This window comes from Panthera uncia, chromosome X (assembly GCF_023721935.1).
Source record: "Panthera uncia isolate 11264 chromosome X, Puncia_PCG_1.0, whole genome shotgun sequence".
NCBI classification, from domain to species: domain Eukaryota; kingdom Metazoa; phylum Chordata; class Mammalia; order Carnivora; family Felidae; genus Panthera; species Panthera uncia.
The window spans coordinates 1372012-1386867 of record NC_064817.1 but is presented as its reverse complement, the minus strand read 5'-3'; the positions used below and the strand labels follow the sequence as shown (position 1 = coordinate 1386867).

The window sequence follows — 14856 nt, the reverse complement described above, 5'->3', positions numbered from 1 at the left end:
ATCTATCTATCTATCTATGTATCTATCTATCCATGCATCCAACCATACATTCATCCATCCATCCATCCATCCATCCAACATCTATCTATCTATCTATCCATCCATCCATCCATCCATGTATCTCTCCATATATCTATCTATCAATCATCTACCTATCTATCCTAAATTGTTTCATAAAGTACAAGGAAATGCTAAAGCTATGATTTTTGTAATGATGACAACTTGGACACGCTTTCAGTTTGTTTTGATTGGGGTTCGGAGTGGTAGGAGAGGAGTAGCAAACACCAAGACTCTTCTTTTTGTTGGCCCCGCTTTGCAGATCTGTAAGGGCAGGCTCAGGAGAGCTAGTGAATAACCCAGCATGGCACACATCAAAGACAGGCAAAAGAACTCCCTCAATGAGGAGGAAGGCCCCCGTGCTAGATCATTAATTCCTTTCCTCTTTGTTTCACAGTGTTTGAAGCCTACTGATAACATGATCAATTTTATCTCATTAAGACCTGAATTTAGGTACTCAAGTGAGTATTATTCTAGAGTAAGTCATTCTCAGCTAGAGAGGACTTTGGCCCTGGGGGACACTGGGTAATGTCTGGAGACGTGTTTGGTTGTCACTATTTTGCTGGGGAGATGAGTGTTAAGGGTCCCTGGCATGTGCTGGGTGGGAACTAGAGACACCATTGAATGCCCTACAGGGTCCAGGACGCCCCATCCCACAGTCATCAAGCTCCAAATGCCTAGACCGCAAGCCTGAGAGACCAGCTTTCGATGGTCACAGAGGCCCTGTGCATTTCCACTCAAGAGGCTTTCGTTACTTCAGGCACTTCTGTCTTAAATTCCCAGAAATAGCCCCCAAACTTGCATCTTTTCCCATCTAGTTTCACATGAGAGTATAACTCACACAAAGATCTCCAAACCGAGTTCGCAAATGAACACGCATGCACGCAAAGTTAAGTAGACGCTACTCGGGCATTAAACTAAAACATGCGGATTCTCTGCACATCACCTTTGTAGACACCGTTGGAGCCGCCCAGCTGGGCCCCGCCTTCCTGCACCTCCAGGCGACCCCCGTTGTCCGACGTGAAGTACACCAGCGTGTGATTGGACAGGCGCTCCCGGTCCAGGGCCTCCAGGATCCTACCTGGTGCAGGTGCGGACAGGAAGCTCTCAACTTTCAGTGTGACCACGGTCATCTCCATGAGGTGCTTATTATCAGGCACTTGTTAGCGTAACAGTGTAACTAAGGGTTATTTTATTGTATAGGTTGTAATAATATATAATAAATCACTGTTATATACTCTAGTACATGGGTAGTATATGTAAGGATACTAAGAGTGGATACATAAATATATGCTATATAGCATAGAATATATATGCCAAGTAGCATAGAACACAAAATTGGGCTTTATATGTTTATAATTACTTATTACATATACTTGACATTATATGTAATATGTTATATATGTATATAAATATATATTCCATATAAATGTATAATAAATAGTAAATTTATAATAGGAATAAGTTATTATATAATAATAACTTATTATTATATGTATTATATATATTATAATATATATATTATATAATAACTTATACTATAATAATAAATATATTTAATAAATATAAAAGATGCTTCAAATATCATAATATTTTAAATTATAATAAATTGTAATCCACAATATATACTATACGATAAACATATTATCTGTATGTAAATATATGAAAATACAATTTATCTATTATAATCCTATATGCTTTTTATATTATAAAGTTCATACAATGGTATATAATATATATGTAAATATGAGGAAATATGTATAACTATAAAAGTTATGATTTAAAATATATTAAAATGTTATATTAAGCATATAATATTTTATATAATGATATAGTATATTAGTAACATATACAATGTATATAATATATCATGTAAATAACATATATATTAAAATATTGTATAATGTTTTATAACTATATATTATATGATAGTATTATATATTAGTTATTTATGTAATATTGATGGATAATGTTTTCTGTACTGTGCAATTTTATATACATTTAATATATCATTTAGTACACAATAAATGATTTTATATAACATATATTAAGTATAATATATGATATATCAAATAAAACATGTAATATAAGAAGTATGCTATATAATACCTTAAGAAATATATGTAATATATAATATACAGGAAAATATATTTATTTTAGAAATTATGTAATGATATGCACACACATTATATTCTATAAATACGTTACGTATACACACAGAGTGTATGAGAACATATGAATACTATCATCGCTCAAGGATCAAACAGCCAAGACAAAAGTTTTAATAGGCAGTAAATATGAAGTCTGGCAGTTAGAAGAGCCTTACAATCACTAATACAAAAGAGATAACAGATGAAACACTGACATTTGCAGGAATAAATAAGCAAAGTCGTACCCTTGTGCCAGAGAGCAGCACTGTCCCCCCACCCCCCACCGGGATGTACTGTCCCCACCGCTCTCCGAAGGTGGCACCCGACCCGCAGGTCCTAAGCCTCCAACAATAATTAACATCTTCCCAGACTCAGCAAACATTGTGTGTTGAGTGTGGACACTCTCTTAAGAAGACAAACGAGTGTTTGAAACAAACAGATGGAAAGCCACACTCCACACGATGTTGACTTAATTTGTGATCCCAGCTGGACATCAGCCCTGGGCTTCTGTAGGTCACACCGCGGTCCTGCCGTCCAGCAGGAGCCCCTTCCCCGGCCACACTCCTGTTCTACTCAAACATGTAAAGACAACGTGGCTAACTGCAAAGAAAACTCCTTGAAGCATAAACTCGTTAAACTTTCTGTTTCGTTGTTGAAAAGCGGTTTGTTTCTGAAGCCACATTGGCCTTTTTTTTTATAGAAACCTTGTAGGTAGAAATCAATATATTTGAAAGCCCTGATTTTGTTTATTGTTTTTAATTTTTTTTTAACGTTTATTTATTTTTGAGACAGAGAGAGACAGAGCATGAGCGGGGGAGGGTCAGAGAGAGAGGGAGACACAGAATCTGAAACAGGCTCCAGGCTCTGAGCTGTCAGCACAGAGCCCCCGACGCGGGGCTTGAACTCACGGACCACGAGATCATGACCTGAGCCGAAGTCGGATGCTTCACCGACTGAGCCACCCAGGCAACCCTGAAAGCCCTGCAGCTGGCTCTCGTGTTTAGCATACAAAGTAAATGACACCGATGCGAATCCTGCTATTTTTCGGAACTGTATCCATGTGTATGCAAGGTGTAAAACGTAGAGATGTCTGTGTCCATATGTATGTGCAAATGGCAACAGCATAATCATAAATATAAGACAAGATATGAGGAAAGACTGCAAAAATACACTGTCTGAAATATTTTTTTAAGGTCAAGTTTGCTTGAATACAGAGTCTAAAATGTTCCCGAACCCTGGACATTTTAGGACATTCACTCTCTATGTCACTCTGTAACATTGTTATGGCTTCTTGAGAAAGTTAATAACTTACGAAATGATCTTAAGTTGTATCATCATATTGCCAACTAGACACACACACACACACACACACACACACACACAAGATGCCTCTCTGGTTTTTGACCTGCCTCTGTTTTTGGTGCGCTTTTCAAAAGCCTTGAAGGGAGGGGTGCTTGGGTGGCTCCCTCGGTGAAGCATCCAACTTCGGCTCAGGTGATGATCTCACCGTGCGTGGGTTTGAGCCCCACATAGGGGTCTGACAGCTCAGAGCCTGGAGCCTGCTTCCCATTCTGTGTCTCCCTCTCTCTCGGCCCCTCCCCCGCTCACACTCCCTCTGTCTCTCTCAAAAATAAACATTAAAAAAAAAATCTGTTTTAATCCCTGAAGGGAAAAATACAGCAATGTATTTGGCAGGTGTCCTGCAGGGAAATGCTTACTCGGCATTTCTCCCACATACATCGGATGAGCCCCGGAACTAAATGCAATTAATAACGTTTACAAGGAACCTGTAACGCGGAGTTAACATAGACGGCAGAAGAAACTTAATTATCTGTTAGTGGCAAACTCTGCCCCTTCGGGTAAAACTGGTCTTGGACTTAAGATAGAAGTGCCTTGTTTGCAAAAGGAGATTATCCTGAAGGATAAAACACCTCAAGGAAATAAATCACAATGTTGCAATGACACTAAGTTATCAGCCTACAGCTTGGCTTTACTTGTAGCAACTTTCAATAAGTTTCAGTGTTTGTGTACATCTGCCAGGAAATTTAAAATATATATATATTGTATTATGCACAGAGACATATATAAATCATGTATCCATACATATATGCACATTAATATTTGACTTGCATGGATAGATTTATATTAACATAATGATACACTGTTGATTCATAGATATTAAATACATCAAATGTATTAATATTGATAGATATTAAATAGATATTAAATAAATAGATATTCATAAATAATGACTATTAAAGAGATATTAGATATTGAACACTTAAGTTAATTGCATAGTTGATTTAATATTCATAGGTACTAAATAAATAGATATTAATAGGTATTAATAAATTAATAGATATTAATATTAATAAATATTGATAGAAATTAATATTAATAAATATTAATAGATATTAAATTAATAGATATTAAATAGATATTAATATTAACAGCTATTAAAGAGTAACAGATATTAATAGATATTAAATAAATATTAATGGATATATTATATATTAATAGATATATATTATATATGTTTAATAGATATTAAATATATGATTTAATATTAATAGATATGAAATAGATATTAAATACATTAAGTATAAAATTAATAGATATTAAATATAAATTGAATAGATACTAAATTAATGAATACTAAGTTAAATCAATATTAAGTTAAATAGATATGAAATAGGTATTAAATATAAATAGATATGGAATAAATATTAAATAGAAATTAATATTAAATGTTAGTAGATATTAAATGAATATATACATCTTCTATATGTAAGACTAACATTTTTGTATTTAAGGAACTTTGAATATATTTTAAAACACATTTCAAACTCTGTGAATATCAGTGTAGGCAGTCTGCACAGAATAGTTTTCAAGCTTCAAGGAGAGGGGGAGAAAATTGTACTGTGTTTCAAAGTACAATACCCTAGGGGCGCCAGCGTGGCTCAGGTGGTTAAGCATCCCACTTTGGCTCAGATCATGATCTCAAGGTTCATGAGTTTGGGCCCCGTGTCAGGCTCTGTGCTGACAGCTCAGAGCCTGGAGCCTGCTTCCGATTCTGGGTCTCCCTCTCTCTCTCCGCCCTTCGCCTGCTCACACCCTGTCTCTCTCTGTGTCTCAAAAATAAAATAAATACATAAATAAATGCAAAAAAACATCAAAATACCCTCCTTGTCATTCATTCCATTTGTCTTATTCTGTGTATTGATCGTATAGCTTTGAATCGAATGGCTTCGGTTTAGAATTCCCTCCTACATTTCTAAGCACTTCTCCTAAAACAAACTAATAAGAATAACAGGTTTCTTTTTATATGCATCAAAATAACGAGGAAGGACAGTATCCTTTAGTAACTTTACTAATTTCGTCTCTGTTTTCCAGACAGAAAACCCCATATTCGTCATCGTGACCGCTTTCTTGGGGGAATACTCACTGATTCTGCTGCACCTACGGCCAGATTTGAATTCGGTTCACGGGAGCAAACACTTCTCGGCGGCCCCAAGACATGCAAGGGCCCGTCCGTTCCCAGAAACCCCGTCTTCGTCAATACTCACCCACCATCCAGTCCATTTCTTCGACGTTGTCTCCATAGAGCCCGTATTTACTGTGCCCCACAAACTTCTCTTTGGTGATCAGTGGGGTGTGCACGTGCAGAAAGGACACGAAGAGGAGGAAGGGGCCGCGTTTATACCTAACGGGTGGAACATTAACTGAGTTATCGCCACAGACAAAGGCGTTTTCTTCACTTGGCTATGACGCTGCACAGGTGGAAAGGTCTTGCAACAGTGGATGCAGGTTGTGCGAGTGAGTATTCTGACAGTTCTTCACTCCCTCCTCGTCCTCCTCCTCTTTCTCCCCAGTTGCTGTCTGGAACATTGGCGTGATGGCTGGAGCTTTGGCATTAACTTTGAGCCATGAGGCTGCTGGCAGAGAATCACAGGTCGCAAGAGAGGATGCCAGTCCATGTTGTTTGTTGTGTTCTGCATTTTAACGTCACATGCAGCCATTTCAAATTGCCCCTTCACATACTCTTACAAGCGGGCATTATACAGGGTGAAGTGCATAGACACGGGGTGCGTTCTCCCCAGTACAGCCCTGGGGCTGAGTGAAAGCTGGGCTGAGTGACTACGTTCTGACCGCTGTGTTACGGCAAAGAACAAACGTGGGGGTTATGCAGGCATAGGAGTGAAGGAGGCTCCGTTCTCAGGGGTTAATCTCGTCTCCCATCTAGACCCCCATTCCCCATCTAGAAGGGAGCTTGTACTGAACATATAAAACCTGAGACTATGTATCTAGAAATTGAATCACGGCCCCATCTTTCACGGACAGGGAGGCGTTTCCAGGCTGTTTCTGAGAAGAAGGAAAATCAGAAGCCATCCCAAAGCTCGAGTCCATTTAGACACCAATCCGTATCGAAGCAGTTTTGCATGAACAAGAGCGAGCGAAATATAGCTCTTGGCCATTTCGGTGTTTGAAATTGGCAGGAAATTTAACTCTCAATTTTATTATTATTTTTTTTTAATTTTTAAAGTTTATTTTCAGAGAGAGAGAGAGAGAGAGAGCAGGGGAGGAGCAGAGAGAGAGAGAGAGAGAGAGAGAGAGAGAGACAATCCGAAGCAGGCTCTATGCTGTCAGCACGGATCGCAATGTGAGGTTCACACTCAGGGACCGTGAGATCATGACCTGAGCCAAAGGCGGGGGGAGGGGGGGTCCCGCGACTGAGCCGCCCGGCGCCCCTCAATCTTATTCTAAGGAGAGAGTCTGGTCCGTTGCAAACGTCACAGACACACGTGCGCACACGCACAGGCCCGCGTCCCCAAGACAAAGCCAACGTCTCTGCCGTGCAAACCAGAGCCCCAAGCAGGAAGTCCGGCCGGCAGGGGCCCCGTACCTGTCGATAAAGGCGAGGGCCTCCTTGAGCAGGAGGGAGGTTACCCGCTCCTCGCGCAAGGGCTGCTGGACGATGTCATGATTTCTCATCAGGATACAGTTCCACCGTCTCGTGAACCCGTAGCTGGAGTACCAGGCCAGGAAGAAGAGGAAGGCCAGCAGGCCCAGGGCCAGGAGGACCTTCCAGGGCACGGGGAACCAGCGGGCGTATTTGGGGACGAGCAGCAGGACGGGCACGAGGCCGAGGACCGCCGTGGACATCCACAGCTTTATACGCAGCCAGCGGTGCAGCTCGGGGGTCCTGGACGCCTGGCAGTCACTGAGCAACCCAAAGGGCAGCCCGTAGAAGTAGTCGAAGCCGTGGTTGAGCGGGTGGTAACAGTGGTCGTTCCGAGAGGCGCAGCTCAGGCCCTGGTGCCATTTGCCTGCAGGGGACACACCGCGTCACCGGGGCGCCAGGAACACCCGTCCGTCTGCAGAACGCATGGGTTCCCGTATTTCTCACCAACTCCGCAGCGGTCCCTACCACCCGCCCCTTGCGCACGAAAACAGGGCCACAGAAAACCGTCCCCGTGCTGCAGGGACGGGAGTCCCTGCTGGGGGCAGAGGCAATAATTAGTGGGCAGAGCACAGCCACCTTCTCCATCAGACCCTTCCCAGGGGTCTGGAAGGAGCTGGAAAGCCAGATCGCATGTGCTGGGTGTTTTCTGCCCTCCTCCGAGCTGCTCGTTGTAGGTTTGCCCCCAGATGCTGTTATCTGACTCCTTTGTTCCATGCCCCCGAAAGGGAACCAGAATTCTACACAAAGATCTGGTCCAAGAGCCCTGAGTAAGGATCATAAGGGAGCCACGAGGAAAAGGACTCAGGTGATGGTCCCCGTTCCTTTTATTGAGCACCTACTACATGGCTCACATATGCTCATTCATTTACGCACGTGATTATACTTAACCCACTCCAGACCCCTTACTGCCAGGGAGACATTCACCCTCGTATTAACAGGCCTCAGGTCATGTTAATTAAAAACGACAGAGCTGAATGGGAACTCAGGTTTGGCCGTGCCCTAGAATATTCCTGAAAGATCGCGTACAAGATCTCCGTCCACACGGTGCCCATTGGGGTTCATTGAGGGATGGTTGCGCTACAGGTCACATACGGGGGAACCAGGGTCATTCTTTTTTTTTATTTGACTGCTTCAAGCGAGGGCAGCCGAGATCCTCGAAGAAGCCTGAAGAGACTGGGTACAGGGAGCAGGCGGCATCTTGTTGGCTCATCTCTTGGTGGGGGAAAAATGCACTGGATAGAAATTCCACGGAAAAAAAAACTAGATGGGATGCTGTCACAGTGTCATGGGTCTCCCCAAAAGGGCGTAAGATATCAAACAACCCGTATAAACACATTTCCTAGCCCCAATTTCTTGTCTTTACCTTACTTTGTTGTAAGAGTACAGTATATACTTTGTTGTAAGAGTACAGTATATACTTTGTTGTAAGAGTACAATATACACTTTGTTGTAAGAGTACAATATACACTTTGTTGTAAGAGTACAATATACACTATCTACAACTTGGAAATATCTTCTCTTTAGCTTACTCTGTTGTAAGAACACAATATATACTATATATAACTTACAAATATGTGTTCATCAATTGTTTGTGTTATCGGTAAGGCTTCCGGTCAATAGCAACCTATTAGTAGTTAAGTTTGGTGCGGGGGGTTGGCGGGGGGGTAGTTAGAAGCTGTATGTGGATTATCAGCTGTGAGGGGGGTTGGTGCCCGTAAGAGCCTCATCGTTCAAAGGTCAAATGTAGTAACTTGGTCAACATTCATGCTTTTGGTTGAACAGGACATATTTAAAAATGCACTCACTCGGGCGCCTGGGTGGCCCAGTGGGCTAAACATCGGACTCCTGCCTTTGGCTCAGGTCATGATCTCACAGTTTGTGAGTTCGAGCCCTGTGTTGCACCCTGTGCGGATAGCGTGGAACCTGCTTGGGAATCTCTCTCTCTTTGTGTGTTCCCCCCCCCCCCCCCACCGCCAACTCTCTCTCTCTCTCCAAATAAATAAATAACCTTTCAAATAAAAAAATAAATAAGAGTGCACTCACTTCCTGGCTACTAATGATGTCATAAAACTAGCATCTCCCCCCCCCCCCCCGCCCCCAACACACACACAGAATATCCCTTCTTAGGGATAGGAATCTACAAGCTGTCGTTCCTGCCGCTGACTCCCCCAATACCCTGCTCTGGACTCAGGAAAGGTCCTGAGTAATCGTGCATCCGACTCCTTCCCCGCGTGTCTCCTGCCACCCAGAAGGCAGCTGGCGTGCACCCAGCGGACGTCCCCCGGGAGGGCTGAGCCCCACTGCCAGGGGACATGCGTCCCCACGTGTCCACAGCCCGTACCTATGAGTCCCGTGCGATAGCCCCGATGTTGTAGCAGCTTGGCGAACGTGGTTTCGTTGGTGGGCAGACCGCCCGAGCCTCCAAGCCAGGTAAGGACGCGGTTCAGGTTGAAGGGAGACGCCATCCCTAAACTCACAGAAGCAGAGAGCAGCTGATGTACACAGGCCGCGTGGTGACACGAGAAACCCGGAATCTCACATTAACTGTGCAGGACTGTTCAGTACAGACACGTGCCCCGAACATTGCGCGGGGCGTATCTGTGCTGAAAATTTATTCACTGATTGTTCGAGGTTCAAATGTAACTGTGCATGTGACTCTGGTGACGTCTCTCTCTGACCCTCCTGCTCTCTCTCTCTTTCAAAATCAATAAATAAACTTTAAAAAAAAAGGCTTTAAAAAAAAACGAGAGCCTTGATTTCTGCCCATCTGAGTGGTGAAAACATCTCATGAAGGTCCCCACCATTACTCTTATGAAGACGGGCGGACACTACATCCCTTTGTTCAAAATCTCGGTCTTGGCTTTATTTTCAGCCCGGCACCTTCCCTAAACTATTTTGCTGAAAGTTAGGGGTAAGAAACATTGGGAACTTCTCCATCATAAAAGGTGGGCTATGTTCTTGCTGAGTCCAAAACTTGAACAAGGAGCTGGGACACTGCTCGCCAAACCCGGCCACTGGATGCGCACAGTGGGGCAGCCTGGGAGGCACTTGTCAAGACCCTCGGCTGTGTAAACTCTGCAGGTATAAAAACATGACCGCCATTTGCACGGAGATTCTTAATCCCATAAATGACCGATCTCGAGAATCCTTACGAGGAGGAACGAACAATAAATAAGAAGGAAGCACGAGAGAAAGACAAGACTGTTGAGTTCCTGCACCTGATCTGACGGGGTACCGGCCGGTCAGGAAGGCAGTCCTACTCGGGGTGCACACGGACGCAGCCGCCAGGTGCTGGGTGAGCCGCACGCCCTCACTCGCCAGGCGGTCGATATTCGGTGTGCTGCGGGCAGACAGACAGACGGATGATTCAGCACCTGTGCTTCACATTCTCAGCAAAGCACGGGACATTCGAAGCCATCCACTCTGGTGTGAGTCCCACTGACTCTGTTCCCACCAAACCTTATAAAACACACGCTCTTTAACCTTCTATCCATCCACCTGCTGAGACGCATCGATGCCCAGAAGGGACACGAAAACAGAGTTTACAAGAATATGTCTCCAGGCACAAGTGCATGTACAATTCAACTATTACCTCCCCGGGTGCATTGGCCTGTCCATGCAAAACTTAGCCCGTTTGGTTATATTATATTCCCAAAATGAAGGGGTAACTTGGATCACATTAAATTTTACTGTAATTCTTCTAGGAAAAGGTGACTTAAAAAAAATAACCGAATTGTGACATTTTGGATGGTCCCTTATTGCCTGCTTTGGTCGTCTGATGTTTTAAGGTCTCCAAAACCTTTCGGGAGAACAGTAGACTATAGGCTCTCCCATGACGAAAGCACGTCCCCAGTCTTGATGACGTACTACTGACACAACCGCACAGCGGTGTGATCGGGGAGGGTCTCAGATACGCCCAAAGAGCCTCAGCGTCGGTGTTGGGGACGGTCTGTGTGTACCTCCCAGTACTTTGTGTGGAGAGAGTCACCGCCTGGTTGACAGTCACAAGAATCCCGGACAGTATCTGCCGTCGTAACCACGACTGGAGGAGGTGACTAGAGAACAGTGCTCGTGTGGCCCCAAATTGCCCTTAAGAAGACCAAAACCATGCTTAAAATACAGGACTGGTCCATGACCCACGTTGCAAGGACAAATAATATCAATGCGTGCTGTTGACGGCCACACGGGATGTGCTGTCTGTTATGGTGGCCCTGGGACGGGATGCGGTATCCGTTATACCGCGGTCATATGTGGTAGGGACAGTCATGGGTGATAGGACTCCACGGATGTGAAATTTCCAGAAGAAACCAATCCTGAGAGACAGAAAGCAGATGGGCAACTAGCAGTCGAGGGACCAGGGCGTCACCATCTGGGGACGGGCGGCCTCCTTACCTCACTGTGTTATTGCCGTAGCAACAGACATCTCCCACCCCAAGGTCATCCGCCATCAGGAGCACAATATTGGGCCTCGAATTCCTCGTCACCAGCGCTGAGCTCAGGCCCCCAAACAGGCACCAGAGGTGAACGGACAGCCAGCAGGTCCTGGAGGCGTTTGGGGACGTGACAAACAGAGGACTGTCAACCGCGTCTGCCCATTGGGCAACTGAAAATATGAAACACCGTGATTCCTCACCCATTCCAACTACATCAAGGACCTGAGTGGGCTTGCTCAGAGGCCACAACTTTTGTGTTTTAAAGTCATGTGGGGTTTTTTTTAACATTTATTTATTTTTGAGACAGAGAGAGAGACAGAGCGTGAGCGGGGGAGGGACAGAGAGAGATGGAGATGCAGAATCCGAAGCAGGCTCCAGGCTCCGAGCCGTCAGCACAGAGCCCGACGCGGGTCTCGAACTCACGAACCGCGAGATCGTGACCTGGGCCGAAGTCGGACGCTCAACTACAGAGCCACCCAAGCATCCTAAAACTCATGTTTTGTGTTAACATACTCTCACGTTCAAATTAGTTTTATATGTCTGGTGATATTTAAATTCTTATCATGTTACACAGGGTTTTGTGATAGGAAACCCTCAAAGAAGACCAACAGTGCAGGGGCACGGGGGTGGCTCGGTCTGTTGGGAGTCCCACTCTTGATTTCGGCTCAGGTCACGATCCCAGGGTCACAGGATCGAGCCCCACGTTGTGCTCAGTGCTGACAGTATGGAGCCTGCTTCAGATTCTCTCTCTCTCTCTGCCCCTCTCCCCCACACTCACTCATGCTCTCTCTCTCTCTCTCTCTCAAAATAAATAAACAAAACTTAAAAAAAAAAAAAAAGACTTAATAGCGATTAACCATGAGTGCAAGGCCTAATAGTTTGATTGATTTAAATAAAAACTCAAAATGGAAAATCAGAGGCTAGCCACCAGCTAGTCAAGCCTTTTGCTTTTTTTTCTCAACGTTGACCTGTCCTTTTTAAAATATTAGAATATATATTTAAAATAGCATTGGGAATCCTTTGACACCCGAAAGGGGAAATGTAACCTACTTCTATATCCTACTGAGCGTTAGGCTGTAGAATCACCCATTTGTCACTGCTGAATGGTACCCTATGGGCAGAAAAGCACAAACAGCCTTTGACCAAAATCCCCACAAGCTGAGATGAGGACCATTCTCCGGTGCAAGAAGCTGGTTCCCCAACCCCGGAGTTTCCATCTGACCCATTTTACCTTCTGTTAGTTCCACCTCAAAAAAGAATACCTTAAATCCACTGGCCTCCATCCATTTTCAGAGCAATCATGGCACACCAATCATGGTGTCTCTCACTCAGATATCCGAAGACTCTCCTGAATGGCCTGCCTGGCCCTTCCCGGTTTTGCCACTTGGGCTGCACCAAAATGCAGCCAAGCACAGCGACCCTATCAATATACAAAGCTGGTTGCTATGCTCCCTAGAGAATTCCAACGGCCTCCCATTGCGCCATGATTGACAAGCCTCAGCAAATGGTGCTCTGCTACTCTGTCATGGCTTCCTCTCTCTGCCCACCCCCCACCCCTCACTCCGCCATGGACGTCCTTAAAATCCCTACAACAATCTGTGACTTTGGCCCTTCTACAACCCCCAGCTCCGTGCTGGCATCCTTAAGGTAGGCATTCCTCAGAAAAGCCACCCTGTAGGATGCCATCAACCCATAGCCCCTGGCACACCCCTCATGACCCTCATCACATGTCAAGCAGACAAAGCAGAGCTAACATCAGCCAGGGTGAACAACACTGGGACATCGAACCCTTCCGTCTGGATACAAAGGACAGTGACAGTTTGCGAGGTCGCATACTTACCACTTACGGAATGGCCACATCATGGCTGCAACAGCGATATCTCTCTCATGGGCAGACGAGTCCACCCGTGAACGCGGTCACCCCCTCGATTCTTTATACCTAATTGCAAACAAGTCGCGTTTGACCAGAGAGAATGTGAGAAACACCATGCGTGACCCAGTCATTCCTGGACACTTGTCATGGCAGACTCCCGACAAACGATGATCTGGCCACAAAAACCCTTCATTCCAGAGTCAGTAGAACAAATAAGTCATCAACCCACTGACTGACATTTTTCAGGGCACCTCAGGGGCTCAGTCGGTTGAGTGTCCAGCTTCAGCTCAGCTCGTGATCTCACCATTTGTGAGTTTGAGCCCCGTGTAGGGGTCACTGCGGTTAGCACAGAGCCTGCTTCCGATCCTCTGTCTCCCTCTCTCTTTGCCCCTCTCCCCGCTCACGCTCTCTCAAAAATAAATACACATTTTTTTAAAAAAAGGAAAGAACATTTTTCTGCCCAAGGTGCCTAATCAATGCCTACCTTAAAAAGCACAGTGATCAACACCGTGAACCCGTGGCCGCATTGGCCAAACTCATTGAGGTCAAGAAGGCATGTTTAGCCGCTGTAATTATGATGATTTTATAAGAGTCCAAAGACTGGAAGAGTCCTGTGTCCCCCCCCCCCCCCCCCCAGACCCCCCCAGGGCTCCAGGTGGGTGAGATTTTGTAGGCTGATGGGCCACCCCCAAGGAAAATGATATATAATCATGGTTAATGACCCCACCATAGAGTTGACAGGGTTTCCTCATCCCCAAGGCATTTCCACACACATGGTCCCATTGGCTCCTTAAAATATTTCACCCTGCTTGCCTTGAAGGGTTAATGACACTTTTGTTTTATGGGAGAAGGAGCTGCGGTGAGAGAGTTTTGAACACTTTCACGAAGGCCAGTGAATTGGAGAGGTCCCATTTGGATGGTCTCTGCCTCTCCATCGCGCGCGCGTGTGTGTGTGTGTGTGTGTGTGTGTGTGCAGTTCTCACCTTCTCATCTTAGACCTCCAGTGGCGATCTCAAGTGACACAGTTCTAGAAGCTGACTCTCCTGGGGCATTTGGTGAGGCTCACACCCCACCTTTCAGCGGTGGCCCATTTTCTCTGACCCATGGTACCCAATCAATACCTTACTGAGAGAGAGGTTATCAGGTACTGATAAGGAAGAACCTTCGGGTGGGGCTTTATATGGGAATAGGGTCTTTGCAGATGTGATTAAGTGAAGGATCTGAGATGAGCTCATCCTGGATCAGGGTGGTCCTAAATCCAAGGGCAGGTGTCCTTATAAGAGACAAGAGGAGACAGACACAGAAGAGAAGCCACGTGAAGGCTGAGGCAGAGACGGGAGGGAGGCGGCCACAAGTCCAGGGACGCCTGGAGCCCCAGAA

General features: G+C 45.0%; 1 protein-coding gene across 1 annotated transcript in view; it reads right to left on the bottom strand.

Annotated features, from left to right (window-relative positions):
- The window catches only part of ARSH (arylsulfatase family member H), a 20285-nt gene extending 6819 nt beyond the window's left edge, over positions 1-13466 (bottom strand). The window contains exons 1-7 of the mRNA XM_049643342.1: positions 13444-13466; positions 11563-11712; positions 10389-10510; positions 9512-9637; positions 7111-7534; positions 5774-5910; positions 1004-1138 (exon numbers count right to left, since the gene is read on the bottom strand). Of these exons, the coding sequence (XP_049499299.1) occupies positions 1004-1138; positions 5774-5910; positions 7111-7534; positions 9512-9637; positions 10389-10510; positions 11563-11712; positions 13444-13466 (1117 nt within the window). The remainder of the gene's footprint in view (positions 1-1003; positions 1139-5773; positions 5911-7110; positions 7535-9511; positions 9638-10388; positions 10511-11562; positions 11713-13443) is intronic.
- Between the last annotated feature and the right edge of the window lie 1390 nt (positions 13467-14856).